Source organism: Saprolegnia parasitica (genome assembly GCF_000151545.1).
Source record: "Saprolegnia parasitica CBS 223.65 unplaced genomic scaffold supercont2.73, whole genome shotgun sequence".
Taxonomy (NCBI): Eukaryota; Oomycota; class Saprolegniomycetes; order Saprolegniales; family Saprolegniaceae; genus Saprolegnia; species Saprolegnia parasitica.
Window position 1 is genome coordinate 40,750 of NW_012156467.1, and position 17,587 is coordinate 58,336.

A 17,587-nucleotide genomic window follows, 5' to 3' on the forward strand; every position below is an offset into this window, starting at 1 on the left:
AGGTGCATCGAGGCAAAAGTGCATCGGCCAGGATTCACTTTTTCGTGTTCGGTGAAAAAATGAAAGTGTATCGAGGTCGCCCGGATGTACTTTTTCAGAATCCATGTCCCGAGGCGTATTCCGGCCAGAGCAAAGTGCATCGGGCAATTTTTTTAAAGATAAGAATAAAAATACAGCCGAGGAAAATTACGCGCGCATTTGAACGAATGGCCAACGACGACGACATCGTTCTCCTCGCCTGCGCCATGGCCGTAGCGGCGGCCGCAGCAGCCATTAAGAGCGACCTTCTCGATGACGACGAGCCCGAGGTGAGGCCGCAGCTCCGGTTCGTGCGCCCAGAGACGTCGTACCTGGACTACCTGGACATGCAACGCGACCTACTCCATGATCGCGGTGATCGTGTCATCTACGACACTTTCCGCATGAACGGTGCAAGCCTCGATGCTTTAGTCAAGATGGCGGCACCAAGGCAACCTCGAGCGCACGCGTTGAGTTCGCGGGCACTACCATGTTCCCGCCGACAATATAAGTATTTTTTTATTCGCTCGATTAAAAATTTGACGGCCGATACCAGCCAACGAGTCCTCGATCCAATCGTGTTCGGTCAGCAATCCGATGGTGGCTTCGTCGACGCCAACCGGATACACATCCGCCTGGATGTGTATCCGGCAGATGTACATTCTGGGTGCAGATCTGGTTGGCATCGACGAAGCCACCATCGGATTGCTGACGGAACACGATTGGATATAGGACTCGACGACTTGGATCGGCCGTCAAATTTTAATCGAGCGAAAAAAAAATACTTATATTGTCGGCGGGGATATGGTAGTGCCAACGAACTGGACGCCCGCGCTCGAGGTTGCCTTGGTCAAGGCCTTCCGCAACGTCGCCAAGAGCCCACAGTACTGTATGTCGTGGCGGGTGGTAAGAATCTGAGTCGCTTTGTATGTCCAGGTAGTCCAAGTACGACGTCTCTGGGCGCACGAACCGGAGCTGCGGCCTCACTTCGGGCTGGTCGTCATCGTGAAAGGTCCTTCTTGATGGCTGCTGCGGCCGCCGCTACGGCCATGGCGCACGCGAGGAGAACTACGTCGTCGTCGTTGGCCATCCGTTCAAACGCGCGCGTAATTTTCCTCGGCTGTATTTTTATTCTTATCTTTAATAAAATTGCCCGATCCACTTTGCTCTGTCCGGAATACGCCTCGGGACATGGATTCTGAAAAAGTACATCCGGGCGACCTCGATCCACTTCAATTTTTTTCACCGAACACGAAAAAGTGAATCCTGGCCGATCCACTTTTGCCTCGATCCACCTGGATCCACCAAAAAAATGAAAACCGAACACGGCCTAAAAGTGATCGTCTTTCATGTACCGGTATATAGTACCGGTACATGAAAGACCTTGACATGTACCGTACAGGTCAGGGTACGGGTACTGTACACTACCCGACAACTAAACGACAGCCGACAACCAAACGACAGGTGCTGTATCGCAATGGATACGATGTGTTTGGAATGGAAATGTGTGAACGGCTAGAATGCCTGGTTGTAGGAGCGATCGTCACTTGCAACTATTAGTCAAAGGTTACCCAAGGTGACATCATCGAGCGCCAGCGTACTCTGGGTCTCCTGACGAGCGGACACGCCCCGTTAAACAACGCAAGCACACAGACCGGCTCTGTGGCACACTATGGAACGCTATTACGTATGGCATTACACTACGTATAGTATGGCATGTGTTGTGTATCAGTACCGGTACCGTAGTACAGAACTTGAGAGTACCAGTACATGTACACCAAGGGATACACGGCACTGTGTGGCCCCTTCGGCCAGCTCGATCGACTCAGAAAGGTATACTTATACCTTCCAACAAGACCAACACACGCAGTTTTATAGCGGGCGGAACATGGCCCATGGCTGCAATTTCCTGTGCACTTTTTTTGCTTGCAACAGCTGTATGCGACACGAAGAATCGGTGTCAGAGTGATGGTCCACCTCCTCGCAACCTCGTTTCCCTCTCATTTGCTTTTCCCATGAGTGACGACGACGAAGGCGCGAACGCGTATCATTTGCGCACGTTTGCGCGTGACGTGGCGGTGCCGCAGTGCTGGCTGTACAAGCCTGGGGTGAAGCGCAACCCGACGTCGACGCTCGGTAGCATCGCCGTGCCGTCGTGGCCGCTACCGACCGAGACGCTCGCGGCGCTGGCGACCACATACGCAGGCCGCGTCCCGGCCAAGGACGTCGTCTTCCACGGCTTCTACGACATTACGAGGCATGAGGTCATGGCTCAGTCCTACCTTCTCGGCCAACTGGACCCGGAGCAAGGCGAGTACGACGAGCCACTCGAGTTTGGCAAGACACTGGCGCATTTTGCCATCGATACGACCGGTGACGCGTCGACGTTGACGCCAGCAACGATGCAAGCGCCACCCCACACCTTTGCGACGGTCGTGTACTTTTTTCCATCCAACTGCGTCGGCGGCGCCGTCACGATCTCACTCGGCCACCGGACGACGACGTACGAGGCGCTCGACGGGCGCTTTCTCTCGTTCTACAACACGTGTGACGTGACGGTGATCCCATCACGTCGGGACACCGGTCTTTTGCCGTGTACTACGCCACGTACGACTTGGACGAATACGACTCGGACGACAGCTTCGGTCCCAAGGCACGGTTCACGGCACCGCCGCTACCGTCGATCCAAGAGCTCCAGGTCGCCGCGCGCAACTACGCTCGCAATGACGCCATTGCTGTCACGATCGGGCTCGAGACGCGTAGCTTGACGCCGACGTTTGATTCGCTCGTTAGTCGTGACAAGGCAGTCGTCGACTTACTGCTTGTGGCCGACGTCTTTGACATTGCCCTTGCGCGGGGCGGCATATGCAACGACAAGAACGAAGACGCTTGGCCGCGGCCCGAGACGTGCCATCCGCTATGCAAAACGCCGACGTCCGTCCGCCGGCGTATTGCATTGCCAAGGACGCAGACGAGTACGACGGCTGTTTCCTTCTCGTGTGGCCCAAGGCGAGGCGGTTGCGCATCCTTGGCTACGGCCGCACGATTGCGCTCTTGCGTGCCAATGTGGACGGTGACGTAACCGAGCACCTCGGCTACGGATCGCTCCAAGGCCTCTTTGAAGCAGCCTTTCGCTTCTTCTACCCGCATTCGTGGATCGACTATGGTGGCGACCCGGAACAAGACACGTATGCGATGGCGTCGGTCGACCATGGCGACGTGGAGCTTATCGAGGCGTTTATGGACATTCACGATCATTGGGCTGACGACGAAAGCATGGCGAATTGGCTCCTCACGGTGCTCCGTCGCTTTGGTGCGGCCCGTTTCCAGCACAAGCTGCACATGGTGAAGGCAGCAAGTGCTTTTGCGGCTCATTTGGTGCACCTCGCGGCGACCGGCGACACGCTCGCGCATTCAGTCGCATTCGACTGCATCCCGCTATGGTGGCCTCGCATGCTACGCGACCTCACGTCGAGCGACTGCTCCACGAAGAAGGAAGAGCTGGTCAATTTGTTTGGCATTGAAACGTACCTGCTCGAGCACCCGATCGACGTGGCGACGTCGACGTACTTGCATGAGCACTTGCCGGACGTTGTTGTGCACAAGGTGGCCGCGTACCTCACACCGCCACTAGGGTCGCTTTTAGATACGGTCCGAGCCGACAAGTGCCTTGTTAACAACCTTCCGGCTGTCTTGTGGCCACAAAGAGACTCGCTCGGGCGTGTGCGCCTCGCCACGTGTGTGGACCTCGCCGTCGAGTATTTGCGCTCGGGCGCAGAGCGGGCTAGCTGCTACAACGGTCACGTCCTCTATCTGGCGCTGCTGACGGCCGGGACGCCAGCCTTTGCCACAGCCGACGCTGACGTGCAAATGCGGCGACGCTGCTTTGATTTCAAGAGCGAGTGTGTCTGCCTTGACAAAACAAAGCTGACGCCGCTGCAAGCGCTCGTCTTGGAAGAGTACTTGCGACGTCCCACGTACGGGTGTCTGTAGGAAGATGTCGTGTGGCTTACATCCCGGACGCGCAAGGACCCGTTCAATCTTGAAATATACGAAAAGGCTTTTGTATTTGGTTGTTGTTTGCATCTATGAACTAGACCTCGGCTTCGCCTCGGGCCCTTCGGGCAAAGTTGTTGCGACTCGTTTCGCTCGTCGGCAGCGCTTCGCGCTGGAAAAGTGTGGCTTGTGAAATAGAGGGAAATTAGAGTGTAAAATGTAGGCGGTGTAGAAGTTAGGCTTCACAAGGGAGAAGTGCTGGGCCCTCGGAAACCAGTCCAATAGTCAGTGTAAAAAATGAATGTGAAAAAAAACCACACCGAAGTGTGGAAATCAGTTTTCACACTGATTAAAACAGAAAGTGTCTTCAGTGTCACGGTCAAGCTAGGCTATCGTGATTTAACCAAGTCCAGATTCAGTGGACAGTTCCCTACGTGGGCGTGGTCCATTCAGCCATAAGGCCTGTTGTCGAGTCTACTACGGGGCCGCTGTCGCCGTCGTCGAGGCGTTGGCTGTCTCCTTGCCTCGTCGTCTGCACTCGCGTCGTCGGGTCGATCGCGAAGGCTGCACCGGTTGCGTCTCCGTGGTAGCGGCAGCTGCACCGTGCTGGGCGCGACCATCGTGGCCGCGGGGTGGCGCAGCTGTTGCAGACGTTGCTGAAGTCTGCGGCGGCGGCACGGGCTGCTAGGCGTCGGGTCGCGCGGGCTCGGCTTGGTTCGCAGTGGTCGGGGCGGCGCGGGCCGGTCGCGGGCATCGTCGGTCGGGTCACACAGTGGTTGCCTCAAATGGCGGCGCTGGCTTGGATGTGATCGATGGACAGCCGGCGCTCGAGGCCTTGAATGACCGGCTTGTGCAGTCCAAGCAGATGCGAAAGGGCCGTCTCGTTCTTCGTTTAGATGGATCCAAGGGCACCGTACACCAAGGCTGTGCAGTAAACTTCGTCGTACGTCTGGCGCAGATGCGGCCCGAGCTCGAAATACTTGTCTTCCTTCTTGCGCACAATGCGTTCGAACGGGCAATCGGTGGCCGTCCCGTCGACCGCGTGCTCGAGCGTGATCGCGAGGTCCAAGAGTACAGCAACGCGACGCGCGCCGACATCGAAGTATACTTGTAGGTCGGGTCGTAGCGCGCGCGGGCTGTAGCCGTCCACCAGCTCGTTAACCTTGACCGTCGCGGCAGGTAGGGCCTTGCGTATCGCGGCGGCAATCTTGTCGAGCGACGCATCGTGGCGGCGCGTGATGAGACCATGGTTGTGGGGGCAGTGTTGGAGCACGTGCGCGAGTGTTTCCGGGCGGCCACTGTCAATACAATGGCGACACACTGCCGAGGCACGCAGTTGGCGACGCTTGAGTACAGACCGCGTGTCCACCTGGTTGAGGCGCGCTGCGATGGCGAAACGGTACTGCTTGTCGTATAAGCCACCGCCCGACGTCAAGAACTTGGACCCCATGTCGCCAATGCCGCGTTGTACTGACACTCGGTGTCGACGCTGAGCGCCAAGTGGATCAACCCCGGAAGCCCCTCGGCGATCATGTCGCCGTGGTGCCCAAAGGAGGTGAAGAGGTTGGCCATCGCGCGCGAGGCCTCGCGATGGATGTCGATGCTCTTGTGGCGCATGAGACCGATGAGAAACCGCCCGCCGTGCCGTCTACACAAATGACGTCATGATTCGACCGTCGAAAGACAGCAGTCGTGACCCACCGTGGCGTTCATGTCCGTGTCGGGCGAGCCGACGAGCTGGATGAGCAGCGGCAAGAGCACCGAATTCGCAATCGACACCTTGTTGGACTCGGCCAGCGACAAGTTGTAGGGGCGACGGCCACCTCGCGGCGCACAAAGGGGTCGCTTGACGGCGCTGAGGGGCTGGAGGCCACCGTCGCGCACGATCGCGTGCGTCTCTTCGTCGACGTCGCTCCATGATCCCAATGATCGTGCGCAGAATGCCCATCTTGCCGAGTTGCGCCCAGTTGATTTCGTTGCCCGCGACGTTGTTGATGGCAAAGGCAAGGCACCACCTCGTTTCCGCGTCGCTCGACGTCTCGAGATGCAACAAGGCGGCAATCGCGCCCTGGTCGAAGAGGTCCTTGTCGTTGAGGTTACCGATCGCAAGCGTCCCAAAGCGCTGAGAAAGGGCGTCGGTCGACTTGACAAAGCCCAGAATGTGCTGCAGCGCAAACAACGCCAGGCAGCGCGCGACTTGCTGCTGGATTTCGATATCCGGTGACATTTTCAGCGCATAGAGCGGTGTGAGCACGCCTTCCTCAAGTATCTTGCGCTGCGTATGGCCCTTGACTACATTGCATCGTTGAGCAGCACGGACGGCGCGACGCACCGCCAAGCGTGCTGCGCGCTGGCCAATCTCGGCGAAAGCATCAAGAACCAAGTGCGCATCGTCAACAGCGGCACGATCGGTGGCTGCGACGCTCTGCAACCTCTCGATCTGCGAAGATAACAAGGTTACATTAGCCCGCGGCCGGTGTCTCCCGCCGCTCATAAGCCTCGCGCAGAGCGGCGATCCTTCACGCGAGCGCAACGCGATATGTGCGCTCGCCAATATCTTCGAGATAATCGGGAGGATGACGCGGCACGTGGCCGTCGATGACGCACCTACAAAGTCGAGGATGTCGCCAAGGCGGTTCTTCCACACGATCACAATCACCGTACATTTGGTCAAAATGAGCATGCGCAGCCGTCTTTGCGGCAGTCGCCCAGCGCGTCGCAATGCCGTTTCCTTCGTCTCGCTCTGGTGCACAACTTGTCCAAGCGCACCATGTATAGCGCAGCGAGAACGGCGTCACGGTGCGACTTGCCGCTGCGAGAGGTTCGCGCCGGGCATGTTATCCTTGCGGTCTCGGGGCTGGTCGCCGTGTGCAAGCGGCAGGCATCATGCATGAGGTGCTCGTGGTGGAAGTCACATAGCTCGATGTCGTGAAATGTCATGCGCGCCCCGAGCACGACGCGCCGCTCGCGTAGCTTCTTCTGCTGCGCAGCCGACTGGCTCGTCTTCGTGTCGATCTTTTTGGAATTGCACTTGCTTTTGGTATCCGGAGCTTGTCCGGATACGTCGCCACGACAAGCGAGGACAAAGATCGAAGCCATCGCCTGCACTTTTCTCACCAGCGCCCGAGTTTGCCGATGTCAGCGTGTGTCTCGGCCGATGGACTTTAGAAGTCACAGCGCTTTGTCACCCAACGTGGAAACAATCGCCTTCCTACTGCTACGGCGCCAATGGCCGCGAGCAGCTAGTACCCACCGACGTACACACCGAAGCAAGTATTACAACTCCACAAGCCTCTTTTGCGCCACCTGTATACACCTACGTACGAGTGCTGGTGCTCGATGGATGCGACGCTGCTCAAAACGTTACTGGTACCACCGGTGGTGCTTGGTGCGCCATCGGTCCTTGAGGACGGCGACTGAAGCATGCGCATGATGCGCCGACTTTCTGTCGGCCGCTCCAGAATTGCCGAATGGGCTTCACTCACGCGACTCGAAGCTACGCTGACCAGCCAAGTGGGTCGTAGCTTATAGATCCGTAGAGTAGCAAATGATGTGATAGCTTTCCGTGAACTTCATCACTTTGGCTTTTGCATCTCCGCGGTCACACGCAGTAGATCCCAGTAGATGCGAGCACCAATCAAGTATAGCTTTAATTAAGAGTTGCGCTGCCGGTGGTCGAGGCTAGCTACCGTGTGCAATTACAGTCCTGTGTGCAATTAGGCCTACAATACGAATCGTGCTTAAAGTTGGTGTTTAAACGAACCTCACTGACTACGAGTTTAACCTTATGTTTAACGTGGCTTGAAACCGATGGCGTTGCAATTTTGAACGGTCCGATCCATGTGGAAGGTCGTTCTCGCTGCCGCCGTCGCCGGCGTCGCGGCCAACCTCTGCAATACGTGCAATGGCAACGGCGTCTGCAACACTGCAACTCGCCGCTGGTACATGTGCGATTACTTGTTTCTCCTAACATGACGTAGCTCGTGCTTTGCCGGGTTCACGGGACCACGCTGTGAATACGTCGCGTGCCCGACCGGCAATGCGTGGTGGGACTTTGCGTCGGCAGTCGACACGGCCCATGCACCGGCAACGTGCTCCAACATGGGTCTCTGCTCGTCGACAACCGGTGTCTGCGATTGCAGCGCGGGCTTTACGGGCGCCGCTTGCGAATTCAGTACGCGGCCTGTTAATGGGAGACATAAGGCTAAGCATCCTCGGCGTAGTGGCGTGCCCAGCGTGCCAGAGTGGCCACTGCATCTCGATGCGCGACGCCGCGGCCGCCAATGACGGCATCAACTTCTTCACGTCGACGTCCTACAGTCTATGGGACGCCGACAAGATCTTTGGGTGCCAATGCAGTTACGGCTACACTGGCTACGATTGCTCGCAGCGGTACCGTTTGCTCGATTCCGGACAGACTGCATTGCTAATGATTTAGGACGTGTCCCGTGGGTGACGATCCGCTCACTACAGTAGCAGACAACGCCCATGCGTCCACTTTGTCCCTCAAAGGCGTGCATGGGTAGGGCCAGTCGCCCGAGGTGCAGCTGCTCAACTGCCTCTGCAACGGGTGCACCGGGTACTTTGCGCTGTACTACGAAGGCTTCTTGACGGCCAATATCGCACCGTCGGCGACGGCGACACAGCTGACCAACGCGCTACTGGTACAGCAACCTTCGTGGTATGGAACTCACCACAGTCGTTGCACTAGGCGCTGACATCGATTCACGGAATCGCTGTCACACTTTCCTCAGGCACCACCGTGTGCTCGACGACGGGGACGACGGCATCGATCACATTTACCAACAACGGCGGAGACCTGCCGCTGATCCAGATCCGCAGTGTCTTGTCTGGCACAAACACGATTACGCTCAGCTCCAAGGGCGCTGTCGGAACGTACGGCGGAACGTCAGCTGCGGGCACCACCGAGGTGCGACACAAGTGCAACGCTGTTTTTGATTATACTGCGAAGGGTCTCCCGTGCTCGGGGCGTGGGGACTGCAACCCTTCGACTGGCATCTGCACTTGTGTCCCGGGTTTACGAGCAGTAACGGTACGCCCGTCAAGAATGCGCAAGTATGCCACGAGGCTTTCATAACAGGCGCCGGCAACCCAGGCATATTGGGCGACTGTGGCGCTGGCACGACGACCGCTTGCCCCAGTATATAATCTGCACAGTTTTGGCCTGCTAATGATGGGCAATTTCTAGCGGTCCTCGGAAAAGTGTGCAACAACCAAGGCTCGTGTGACGGCACCACGCAATACCGCTGCGAGTGCAATCCGCCGTACACCGGGGCATATTGCACCAACCGTACCTATGGCTATGCTTGAGCACTCGCCAAAAAACACATGTTTCGTAGTGCTCTGTCCCACGGGCGCGGCGTGGTTCGACGGTGCATCGGCGACCAACACGGCCCACGCTGTCGCTCCGTGCTCGAATCGGGTTTTTCAACCTTGCAAAGAGGGCATCTTGACTCATCAACTCATGCATAGGGCATATGCAATCCCTCAACAGGCACGTGCACATGTCAAGCTGGCTTTACGGGCGCCGCCTGTGATCTGCGTACATTTCCATCGTCGTACGTTCGCGGTTGAGTGGCGTTCATTTAGTCGCGTGTCCCGGGTCGCCCGCGTGCAGTGGTCAAGGGTCGTGCAAGACAATGCAACAATTGGCGGCGCTTTCATCGTCCAACGGGGTGCTCATCGGCGCCACGTACGGCAACACCCCAACTACGCCCCGACGTGGGACTACAACAAAATCCGAGGTTGCTACTGCCAAAAGGTACTCGCTTGAAAGTTGTATCCTCCGTGACTCCAAGCGTCTAGAATTTCTACATGGGGCCGTACATCGGTGCCGTGAACGACTTTCAAGCCTACGACTGCTCGGCGCGTAAGCGATACGATCCCTCCATGGGGCTCATACGGCCTGATAGGCTCATGCGCATATGGCGACGATCCGTACATCTCGGGAACTGTCGACGAGCAACAACAAATATTGTGCACGGCTGACGGCGGCTTCTTCACGCTGTCTTTTCGGCAGCATACAACAAGCGCGATATCTGCAAGCGCAACGGCCGCCACCGTGCAGACAGCCCTGCAAGCTCTGGCATCCATCGTATCGGCTACCGTGACTTTTGGTGGTGGTGCGACGACGGTTTGCAGTGCCACTGGCGTTGGTATTTGCATCGACGGCTCTCATCAGTGTCTTCATGTATTTGCTAGTTACGACGGTTCGATTTACATATGCCCAAGGAAATTTGCCGCTGCTAATCGCGCCTGTCACCGACCTGACGCTGTCGACGGGGACACCGGCGATTACTGTGACCGAGACAGTTGCGGGCACGAAAGCGAACCTCGAATGCTCGGGTCGTGGCACCTGCGGTACGCTCGTGCTTGTGATCACGACTGCTGAGCTTGCGATAGATCGGACGCTCGGGCGCTGCAACTGCTACGACTACTTTTTGAGCTCGGATGGCTATGGCAACGTGGGCACGCGCGGTGATTGCGGGTACTTGACGCCGTACAGCACCCTCTCGACAACGATCACGACCATCACGACAACGACGACAACGACCTCAACCGTGTAGTACGTGGCATTATACGAACGACGTAAGCACGAGCCGTTGACAATCCAAACGATGTGTTCCCAGTGGCGGGAGTGGGATTTGTGCCTGCCAGATCGCGTCTAGAGTGGATGTAACTCCGGCTTGCAATGGTGCTCTCGGTCATCACCGCCGCTGTGCGCCTGTATGTGGGCATCTTCGCCTCTCCTGTCCAGACGATGACAGACACGTCATTATCGCACATGTGCTTGGTCAACACGGCGTGCTCAATCTCTGGTGCGCGATCCGAAGACAACCCGATTCAGATCTCCTGTGCCTCAGTGTCGGCGATTTGTTTGTGGGCTAATGCGCGACTCTGGCGAAAAGATTGGATGCGCCTGCTGTAGCTATCTACCGGTTTTTGCTGTAGCTATCTACCGGTTTTTGCTGTAGCTATCTACCGGTTTTTGCTGTCGCCATCGTCAGTCAGCCTAAAAATACGTCATGTAGCCGTACACCTCCGCTCTCGCCTGAACACGATGTGCATCGATATGAATATTCAGGGGCGTTTCAGATCGTTCGGCGATCCGACAGAGATCAGACAGGGACTTTTTAATTGAAGCGCGGGATCGAGGTGGTGCTACATCGATGTGACCACTCTCCAGATCCTCTCCAAAACTGCATCAACAACTCGACCAGCATGCTCAATGACGTACGCGAGTCGCGCCTCGTGATATCTTGGCCAGATGCTCGTTTGGCACGGTCAAAGGTCTTGTATATCGTATCGTCGACTGCAAGTGGATGTGTAGTTAGTTTCAAGTCGAGCGCTCTTGATGAGTTTACTTGCTTTGCTCGGTTACAACGAGAACGTGCCTGGTTAGTGCTGCCGAGGCTGGCAGCCGCCTTCTCAGAACATGTGGTCTCGTCACTCGCGCGGATATGCATTCATGCCCCATCGGAGACGCAAAGCTGCTTCAGCGGTGCCAAGAGGTTTCTCCACTTTCAAGCCACCGGTGATGGCATAACTCAATTCGCGGCACGATATGCGAGCGTGGGTACTTGCGGCCACAGCCATCTTGGCCGTTGCCAACCAATGCAACACTGCTCAGAAAGACACCGACTATTGGGGCAACGACTTGTCGACGTCAAGTCAATCGAGCCATGGTGCCTGCTGCAGTTCGTGCGTCAATAGCGCCAGGTGCACCCACTACGTCTGGAACAGATACACCAGTACGTGCATTCTCAAGCAAGGCGTGCCAAGGCCAGCCAGCTCTGTACCCGGTGCGTTTGCCTCCATTTTGTCGCAACCCGCTTCCGACAACGACAAGTGCGACCAAGTGCGAGAGAACACGGACTTTTGGGGCCACGACTTATTCCAGACGACGCAATATAACGCCGGGGACTGCTGTGCAGACTGCTCCAGCCAGGCGGGGTGCACCCACTACGTCTGGAACAGCAACACCAACACGTGCATCCTCAAGTATGGCACACCGAGTCCGAGCAACAGCGTCTCGGGGGCCTACGCCGCCATTGTGAAATCAGCTCCACCGCCGAACCTCGGTACATGCAATTCCGTCCAAAAAGACACCGACTTCTGGGGCAATGACTTCAAGCAAACGACTCAATACAGCTACGGCGCCTGCTGCAGCGAGTGCGCCAGACACGCCGAGTGCACCCACTACGTCTGGAACAGCTACACGACCACGTGCATCCTCAAGCAAGGCGTGCCCAACCCAATCAACACGGTCCTGGGAGCCTACGCCGCCACGATGCCAGCCAAGTCCTGCGGCACCCGAGTCCGTAAGGAGTGGTCATCGCTCTCCTCCAGCGAGCAAAGTCTGTACATCGATGCCATCACAAAGGCCAAGACCATTGGCCACCTCGACACTCTCGTCCGCGTACACCGAAACGAAATGGCGTTCTACGAGCCGCACGGGTCGACATGCGCGTTCTGGTTCTGGCACCGGCGCTTCCTCCTCGGATATGAGCAAATGCTGCGGTCTCTTGGCCCAGCCTTTGCTTGCATCACGGTACCATACATCGACTATGCGGGCGCCGCCGCCGCATGGAAGGACAAGACGTGCTCCTCCGTCGTCTCATGCTCGCCGGCGGTCCGAGCCATGTACTCGCTGCCGCCAGCGTTCAGCAATGTAGTGCGTGGGGACTGGACGCAGCATGGATTCGGCCCCGCGTTCACGCTCGACATGATCAAGCTGAATCTGTTGCCAAGCGACAAGAACACACCGATGATTGCGATCTCGAACAACATTGAGACTGGCGTGCACAACTCGCTGCACTCGGAACTCGGCGGCGATATGTCCGGCCACTCGTCCAACAACGACCCCCTCTTCTACTTGCACCACGCAACAGTCGATATGTTTCAAGTCATCTACCGCAAGTGTCGGCTCAATGGCGTCGCTCCGACGGACCCGCGCAACTTTGCGTCGTGCCAGGTGCAAGCGAGCGGTCCGGGACATGATGGTAACATCAATGGCGACACGGTGCCGTGGATTCAAGACGACACCGTCCCATCGGTCGTCGACGAAGACCCGGCGACAAAAGCGTGGTTCCAGGGCATTCCCAGCACGTACCTGGCGCTCACTGATGCGAGCCAACTTGGGCCATTCAGCTACAGCTACGACTTGCAAGGGTCGTTTGCTGACTTGTACAACCAGTGCGACGAGGTGGGGACAATGTCGATGCACAGTGGGGTTGTCGAGTCGAGCGATGTGACGTCGACGTCCATTGAGAAGGCTTGGCGACAGGCGCTCTACGACGATGCAATAAACGGGACGATTCCGACGAGCGAGATGAGCTACGAAATCGCCAAGGTCACGGTCATGCTGTACGACAAATGCATGGGTGGGGTCAAAGACTTCACCGACGATTTCAAGCAGACTTGGCACATCAACGAGCTCAAGCCAGCGTTTGAGCAGCTGCAGAGCATTCTCGATGGCAGCAACTCGATCAAAATCAGGAACTGGCGAAGCATCAACTGTAAGTATTACAACTGCTGGTGCCATGGCACGACTACAACGGATTCCGGGACAATGGATCCAGCGTGAGTGCTTCAAAATCTCCATAGTGTACGTAGAATATTGTGCTGAAATGAATGATTTTCTGTGCAAACGTACTCTGATCAACCATTTACTCTTTGAGAATTCACCACAAGCGACTCTCCGTGGTGTTGCAAGACCATTGCACCATGTCTTTCGTTGGGCGACGATGTGCAAGTGGTTATGCTCGGTCTTAACCACACACCTACTATGGCAATGCTGAAAGGCTTATCAAAGGGGGCCAACACAGCACGATACCGTAATTCACAAGCATGTACGATTTGACTCGCCCAGAAAAAGTGATGAATTAACGTGATGCGTTGGCCCCATGAAAGTGACTATTGTGAATGAAAATAGAAGCCACGGTATGCGCCTCATCCATTCTGGCTAATGGTTGCCTGGGTCTCGAGGAGTAGAGTAAAAAGTGTATCAACCACTGTAAAGCGCAGTTGTCGACGCATTGTTTTGCCATATTGTATATTCCTGTGGTATGCCTCTTTACAATTCCTACATGGAAAGACTTCCACGTCATCGGTAGATAAATATAGTTCCAAGCTGTCGTTATCCGCCTCTCTATTCATGAGCATGCTTGTGCTCGTTCAGTCGGCGCGGGCGGCTGCCGCTAGCGCCGTCGTCTTCCACTGGTGGTCCGTCGTCGTCTCCGCCCTCCTGTTTCTCAACGTCGTGATCATGTTTGTCTTTTTCTGTGCAGTTATCATGCTCACGACTCTGTAGGCCGCTCAAGGCGTACATCTCGGAGCCGTTTCCATGGACATTGACACTGCAAGAGAGCACGAGTGGCTGCACCAGCAACTTCACGGCGTGCGAGGCATCGCTTTTGTCTGTTTTCCGCGCTCGCAGCCGCAGCATGCCCAAAGGTACAAACTACGTCTTTGGTAGCACGTTCGATTTGGTGCGAGTGCCGCTGACGATCGGCACCCAATCCAACGATGGCGCATCGTTTTTGCTTCAGACCATGTATGGTCAGTTTTACTCGACGCGCGTGCGTCGCGAAATCCTCGAAGTCGGCGCCCATCGCCGCAACGCCTCGGACTTTCACGCGCTACAGATCTCGCGCATGGCGGGCGTTGTCGCTGCCTACACCGTCTTCTGGACCGACGTAAGCAGCGCGGAGAACGCATCTCAGATACATCTGTACGTTGGCTTGCATTTACCCTCGTACTCCGCAGCGTGGCACTGGTGCAAGTTTATCGGGCGCTGTTGCATGGCTGGTGTTCTCGCGCGGCTCATGTGGCGACGCTACTACCAACACTTTGTGCACTTGGCAAAGAGTTTGCGTCGGGTGGGCCTTCCCAACACAGCGCCCAAGCAGCGCTATTACGTGCTTGTAGGTGACCCAACGAGCCTTGTGCTCTTGGAGCCGAGTCTATGTTGCTTGTTCATTTGCGATTTTTTTGCCAGTTCCGACTTTGCTTCCCGCGCCCTCGTGCGCATTTGCCAGACGCACGACTGGGTAGCGTTCCTCACGGCGAGCTTGTACCTCTCGCGGACAGTCTGGTGTGGGTATGCGTCGATGGCTGTCGTCTCCAAGGTGCTTCAAAAATATCCGTCGATCGCCTTCAAGCCCGTGGACCCGGGTATCTTAGCTGTCGCGGTCTTTATTGCTGCGGGCCTGTCACGTATCTCCAGTCCCGAAGCTGGCTCATTATCATCATTTACGCTACGATGGGCTCGTGCCTGCTCTCGGAACGCGGTCAAGAGGAGGGTACCGAGGGGCTGCTTGGCGCCGTCTTTTTCGTCGCTGTCTTTGCATCGTTCCCGCTTCTCTATGGATTTGGTATGCCTCTCTTGTGCCGCTACTGGCGCCGCGTGCAAGTGGCTCCGGGACCCCGCGTTGCGGTCACGACCATGAGCTCGCACCTCGGTGGTGCCTACGACACGAACGACGCCAAGCACCGGTGGCTCCTTCGCGTAAATCTTCTCGTGTTTCGCGCCTTGATCAAGACGTCGGGGATTCAATCGACGGGTGGTAGTCTAAACGCGCTCTTCGCCACCGACGCTTGCTACAAGCGGTACCGGGGTATTAGTCAAACGGGGGCCGACGCCTACATCCTCTATGCAGCGACGTCGGCGGATGCTAGCAACGGGCGCTGGACGAGCGTTCGACTTGGCCTCCTAAGCTGCGCGCACACGCTGCCAATGATGTGCGACGCCACCAAGATGCCACCCGCGTGCGCCGTTGGCTGGCTCGAGCTCCACCCGTCGCTACAACTGAATCGCGGCGTCGATTCGTCGCCATGGACGATGTAATAGTCCGAGTGTTATGTTCTATTGAATCCGAGAGAAAGGATTACGAGCAAAAACAATATATGCAGAGCAATGATGCTGATGGTACAACAACTGCAACGTTCCAGTCATCCAACGCCGCGCCGAGCAACTTTAAGGTGTGTCGTCAGCATCGATTATGCACACTCGTACATCTCGTGCATGCAAGATGTTAACATGGGCTCTCGCATTGCTCAGCCTCAGCAACACGCAGTTGACGCGACCGGCCTTCGTGGCCGATGGCGCATTCATCAAACGTAAACTCCAAAATTGCGCCTGGTCCTAAATTAGAAAAAAGACGCGCTTTCGCGGACATGGACAACGCCCCGCCCGTGTCGATTCCCCGCCGTCGATGTGTGAAATTTAACAAACGGTCGCTTGCGTTGAGTCTGGTCTTCGCGTTCAATACGGCGATCATGTACGTGCTCTAGGTTTGCCAAACGACTGAGCTCTCTGTAGGCCGCTGAAAGCGTACGTATCGGAGCCCATGCCGTGGGCACCAAATGCCCGCGCGGATTGGCTGCGTGCCTGCAGCGTCAACCAAACGGTCTGAGCCCAGGAAATACTAGCCCTTGGACGCGCGCAAAGCCTGCTCTTGGCGCCTACCCAGTCGTACTACTTTTGGATCAGCCTTTGACGTTGCTCGCGTCACCGTGAGCCTCGACCCTACCAACCCTACACCGATGCTTCTGCGCATGCCCTACGCGCAATACTATTCAAAGGTCTTGCGCCGGGACGCCCTGGCGCTTGGCGCTGGAACGCTCGCTCCCGATGCGTTTGCCAACGTACTCATCTCACGCTACCTCGGCATTCCGATGGCCTACACAGCATTTTGGGCGGTGAACGCAACGCTCCCAAACCGCACTGACGTGTACGTGTCCATGCAGCTGCCGCGGTTCCCATCGAGTCTCGGCGTCATCAAGCTGACGTATCGCATCGTGCTCTCAGCCTACATTGTGTGGCTCATGGTGCGTCGGTACTACAAGCCGTACTTGCACTTGCGGCGCAACCTAATCCGCTACGGCCTTGACGGCGATGAAAGCAACATGTACGAGATCGTGGTGGGTGATGCCACCGGTGTCGTGCTGCAGAGTCCCGTCGTGTCGACGGCGTTTCTTATCGACACGCTGTGCTCCGTCGACTCCTTTGCCGCTGCATGATGCGCGTGTGCCAGCTCAATGACCTCGTTGCTTTTGGTCTTGCGACTCTGTACCTCTCGCGAACGCTCTGGTTTGCGTACGCAGGGCTTGGCTTCTTCTCTGATGTGCTCAAGCATCTGCGTCGAGTGCGATTCATGCTACTAGACATGACATCGGTCGCTGTCGCTATATCGGTACTAGCGGGACCGCTGACGTATCTGCAGTCGCAAACGCTCGCCTTCGTCAACTGGTATTACTGGACTGCGACCGAGATTGTGCAGCCCCCTGACGACCGAAGCATTAAAACTGTGTTTGCCTGTTTGATTTACATTGTCATGATTGCGGCGTGCCCGATTCTTGTGGGGCTTCTTGTGCCGTTGCTTTGGCAGACGACAACCGTGTGCGATCTGAAGCATCACTGTCTTCTTGCGTTCGCGACGGCGTCACTGCACCGACATGGGTGTCGCCGTCGTGTCGCTCCAGCTGGCGCCGACATCGTAGCAGGGGGCACCTTCCACTTGCTGGCGCGGCAGCATCCGACCTACCGGCG

At 56.8% G+C, this 17,587-nt stretch overlaps 6 protein-coding genes across 6 annotated transcripts; 5 read left to right on the forward strand and 1 right to left on the reverse strand.

Moving 5' to 3' along the window:
- Positions 1-2,033: 2,033 nt before the first annotated feature.
- SPRG_11984 (hypothetical protein) lies at positions 2,034-4,011 on the forward strand (the record flags this gene model as incomplete). Its single annotated transcript, XM_012351014.1, has 3 exons — positions 2,034-2,611; positions 2,659-2,966; positions 2,990-4,011. 3 exons carry the CDS (start codon positions 2,034-2,036, stop codon positions 4,009-4,011), a joined length of 1,908 nt encoding a protein of 635 aa, XP_012206404.1.
- Positions 4,012-4,795: 784 nt separating this feature from the next.
- SPRG_11985 (hypothetical protein) lies at positions 4,796-6,336 on the reverse strand (the record flags this gene model as incomplete). Its single annotated transcript, XM_012351015.1, has 5 exons — positions 5,923-6,336; positions 5,716-5,837; positions 5,454-5,619; positions 4,952-5,397; positions 4,796-4,900 (listed from the first exon to the last, which is right to left on the reverse strand). The coding sequence occupies exons 1-5, from the start codon at positions 6,239-6,241 to the stop codon at positions 4,796-4,798; spliced, it is 1,158 nt and encodes a 385-aa protein (XP_012206405.1). The 5' UTR covers positions 6,242-6,336.
- Positions 6,337-7,854: 1,518 nt separating this feature from the next.
- On the forward strand, positions 7,855-10,678 carry SPRG_11986 (hypothetical protein; the record flags this gene model as incomplete). The annotated part of the gene is made up of 15 exons (XM_012351016.1): positions 7,855-7,955; positions 7,995-8,188; positions 8,238-8,406; positions 8,453-8,486; positions 8,541-8,678; positions 8,726-8,944; positions 8,987-9,061; positions 9,103-9,175; positions 9,224-9,325; positions 9,375-9,457; positions 9,508-9,577; positions 9,625-9,822; positions 9,948-10,190; positions 10,237-10,395; positions 10,438-10,678. 15 exons carry the CDS (start codon positions 7,855-7,857, stop codon positions 10,599-10,601), a joined length of 2,022 nt encoding a protein of 673 aa, XP_012206406.1. The 3' UTR covers positions 10,602-10,678.
- A 921-nt stretch (positions 10,679-11,599) lies between these two features.
- SPRG_11987 (hypothetical protein) lies at positions 11,600-13,621 on the forward strand (the record flags this gene model as incomplete). Its single annotated transcript, XM_012351017.1, has 2 exons — positions 11,600-13,553; positions 13,617-13,621. The coding sequence occupies 2 exons, from the start codon at positions 11,600-11,602 to the stop codon at positions 13,619-13,621; spliced, it is 1,959 nt and encodes a 652-aa protein (XP_012206407.1).
- A 541-nt stretch (positions 13,622-14,162) lies between these two features.
- SPRG_11988 (hypothetical protein) lies at positions 14,163-15,996 on the forward strand. The gene is made up of 3 exons (XM_012351018.1): positions 14,163-14,304; positions 14,348-15,247; positions 15,271-15,996. The coding sequence occupies exons 1-3, from the start codon at positions 14,192-14,194 to the stop codon at positions 15,881-15,883; spliced, it is 1,626 nt and encodes a 541-aa protein (XP_012206408.1). The 5' UTR covers positions 14,163-14,191; the 3' UTR covers positions 15,884-15,996.
- A 504-nt stretch (positions 15,997-16,500) lies between these two features.
- On the forward strand, positions 16,501-17,135 carry SPRG_11989 (hypothetical protein). The gene has a single exon (XM_012351019.1). The coding sequence runs from the start codon at positions 16,582-16,584 to the stop codon at positions 17,056-17,058; it is 477 nt and encodes a 158-aa protein (XP_012206409.1). The 5' UTR covers positions 16,501-16,581; the 3' UTR covers positions 17,059-17,135.
- The last annotated feature ends 452 nt before the right edge of the window (positions 17,136-17,587 follow it).

Excerpts from the sequence above, each read along its gene's own strand:
- SPRG_11988 (XM_012351018.1), top strand. The coding sequence starts at position 14,192 with ATGAGCATGCTTGTGCTCGTTCAGTCGGCGCGGGCGGCTGCCGCTAGC. Across the intron at positions 14,305-14,347 it reads TTTCTCAACGTCGTGATCAT|GCCGCTCAAGGCGTACATCT; the intron begins GTTTGTCTTTTT and ends ACGACTCTGTAG.
- SPRG_11989 (XM_012351019.1), top strand. The coding sequence starts at position 16,582 with ATGCTTCTGCGCATGCCCTACGCGCAATACTATTCAAAGGTCTTGCGC.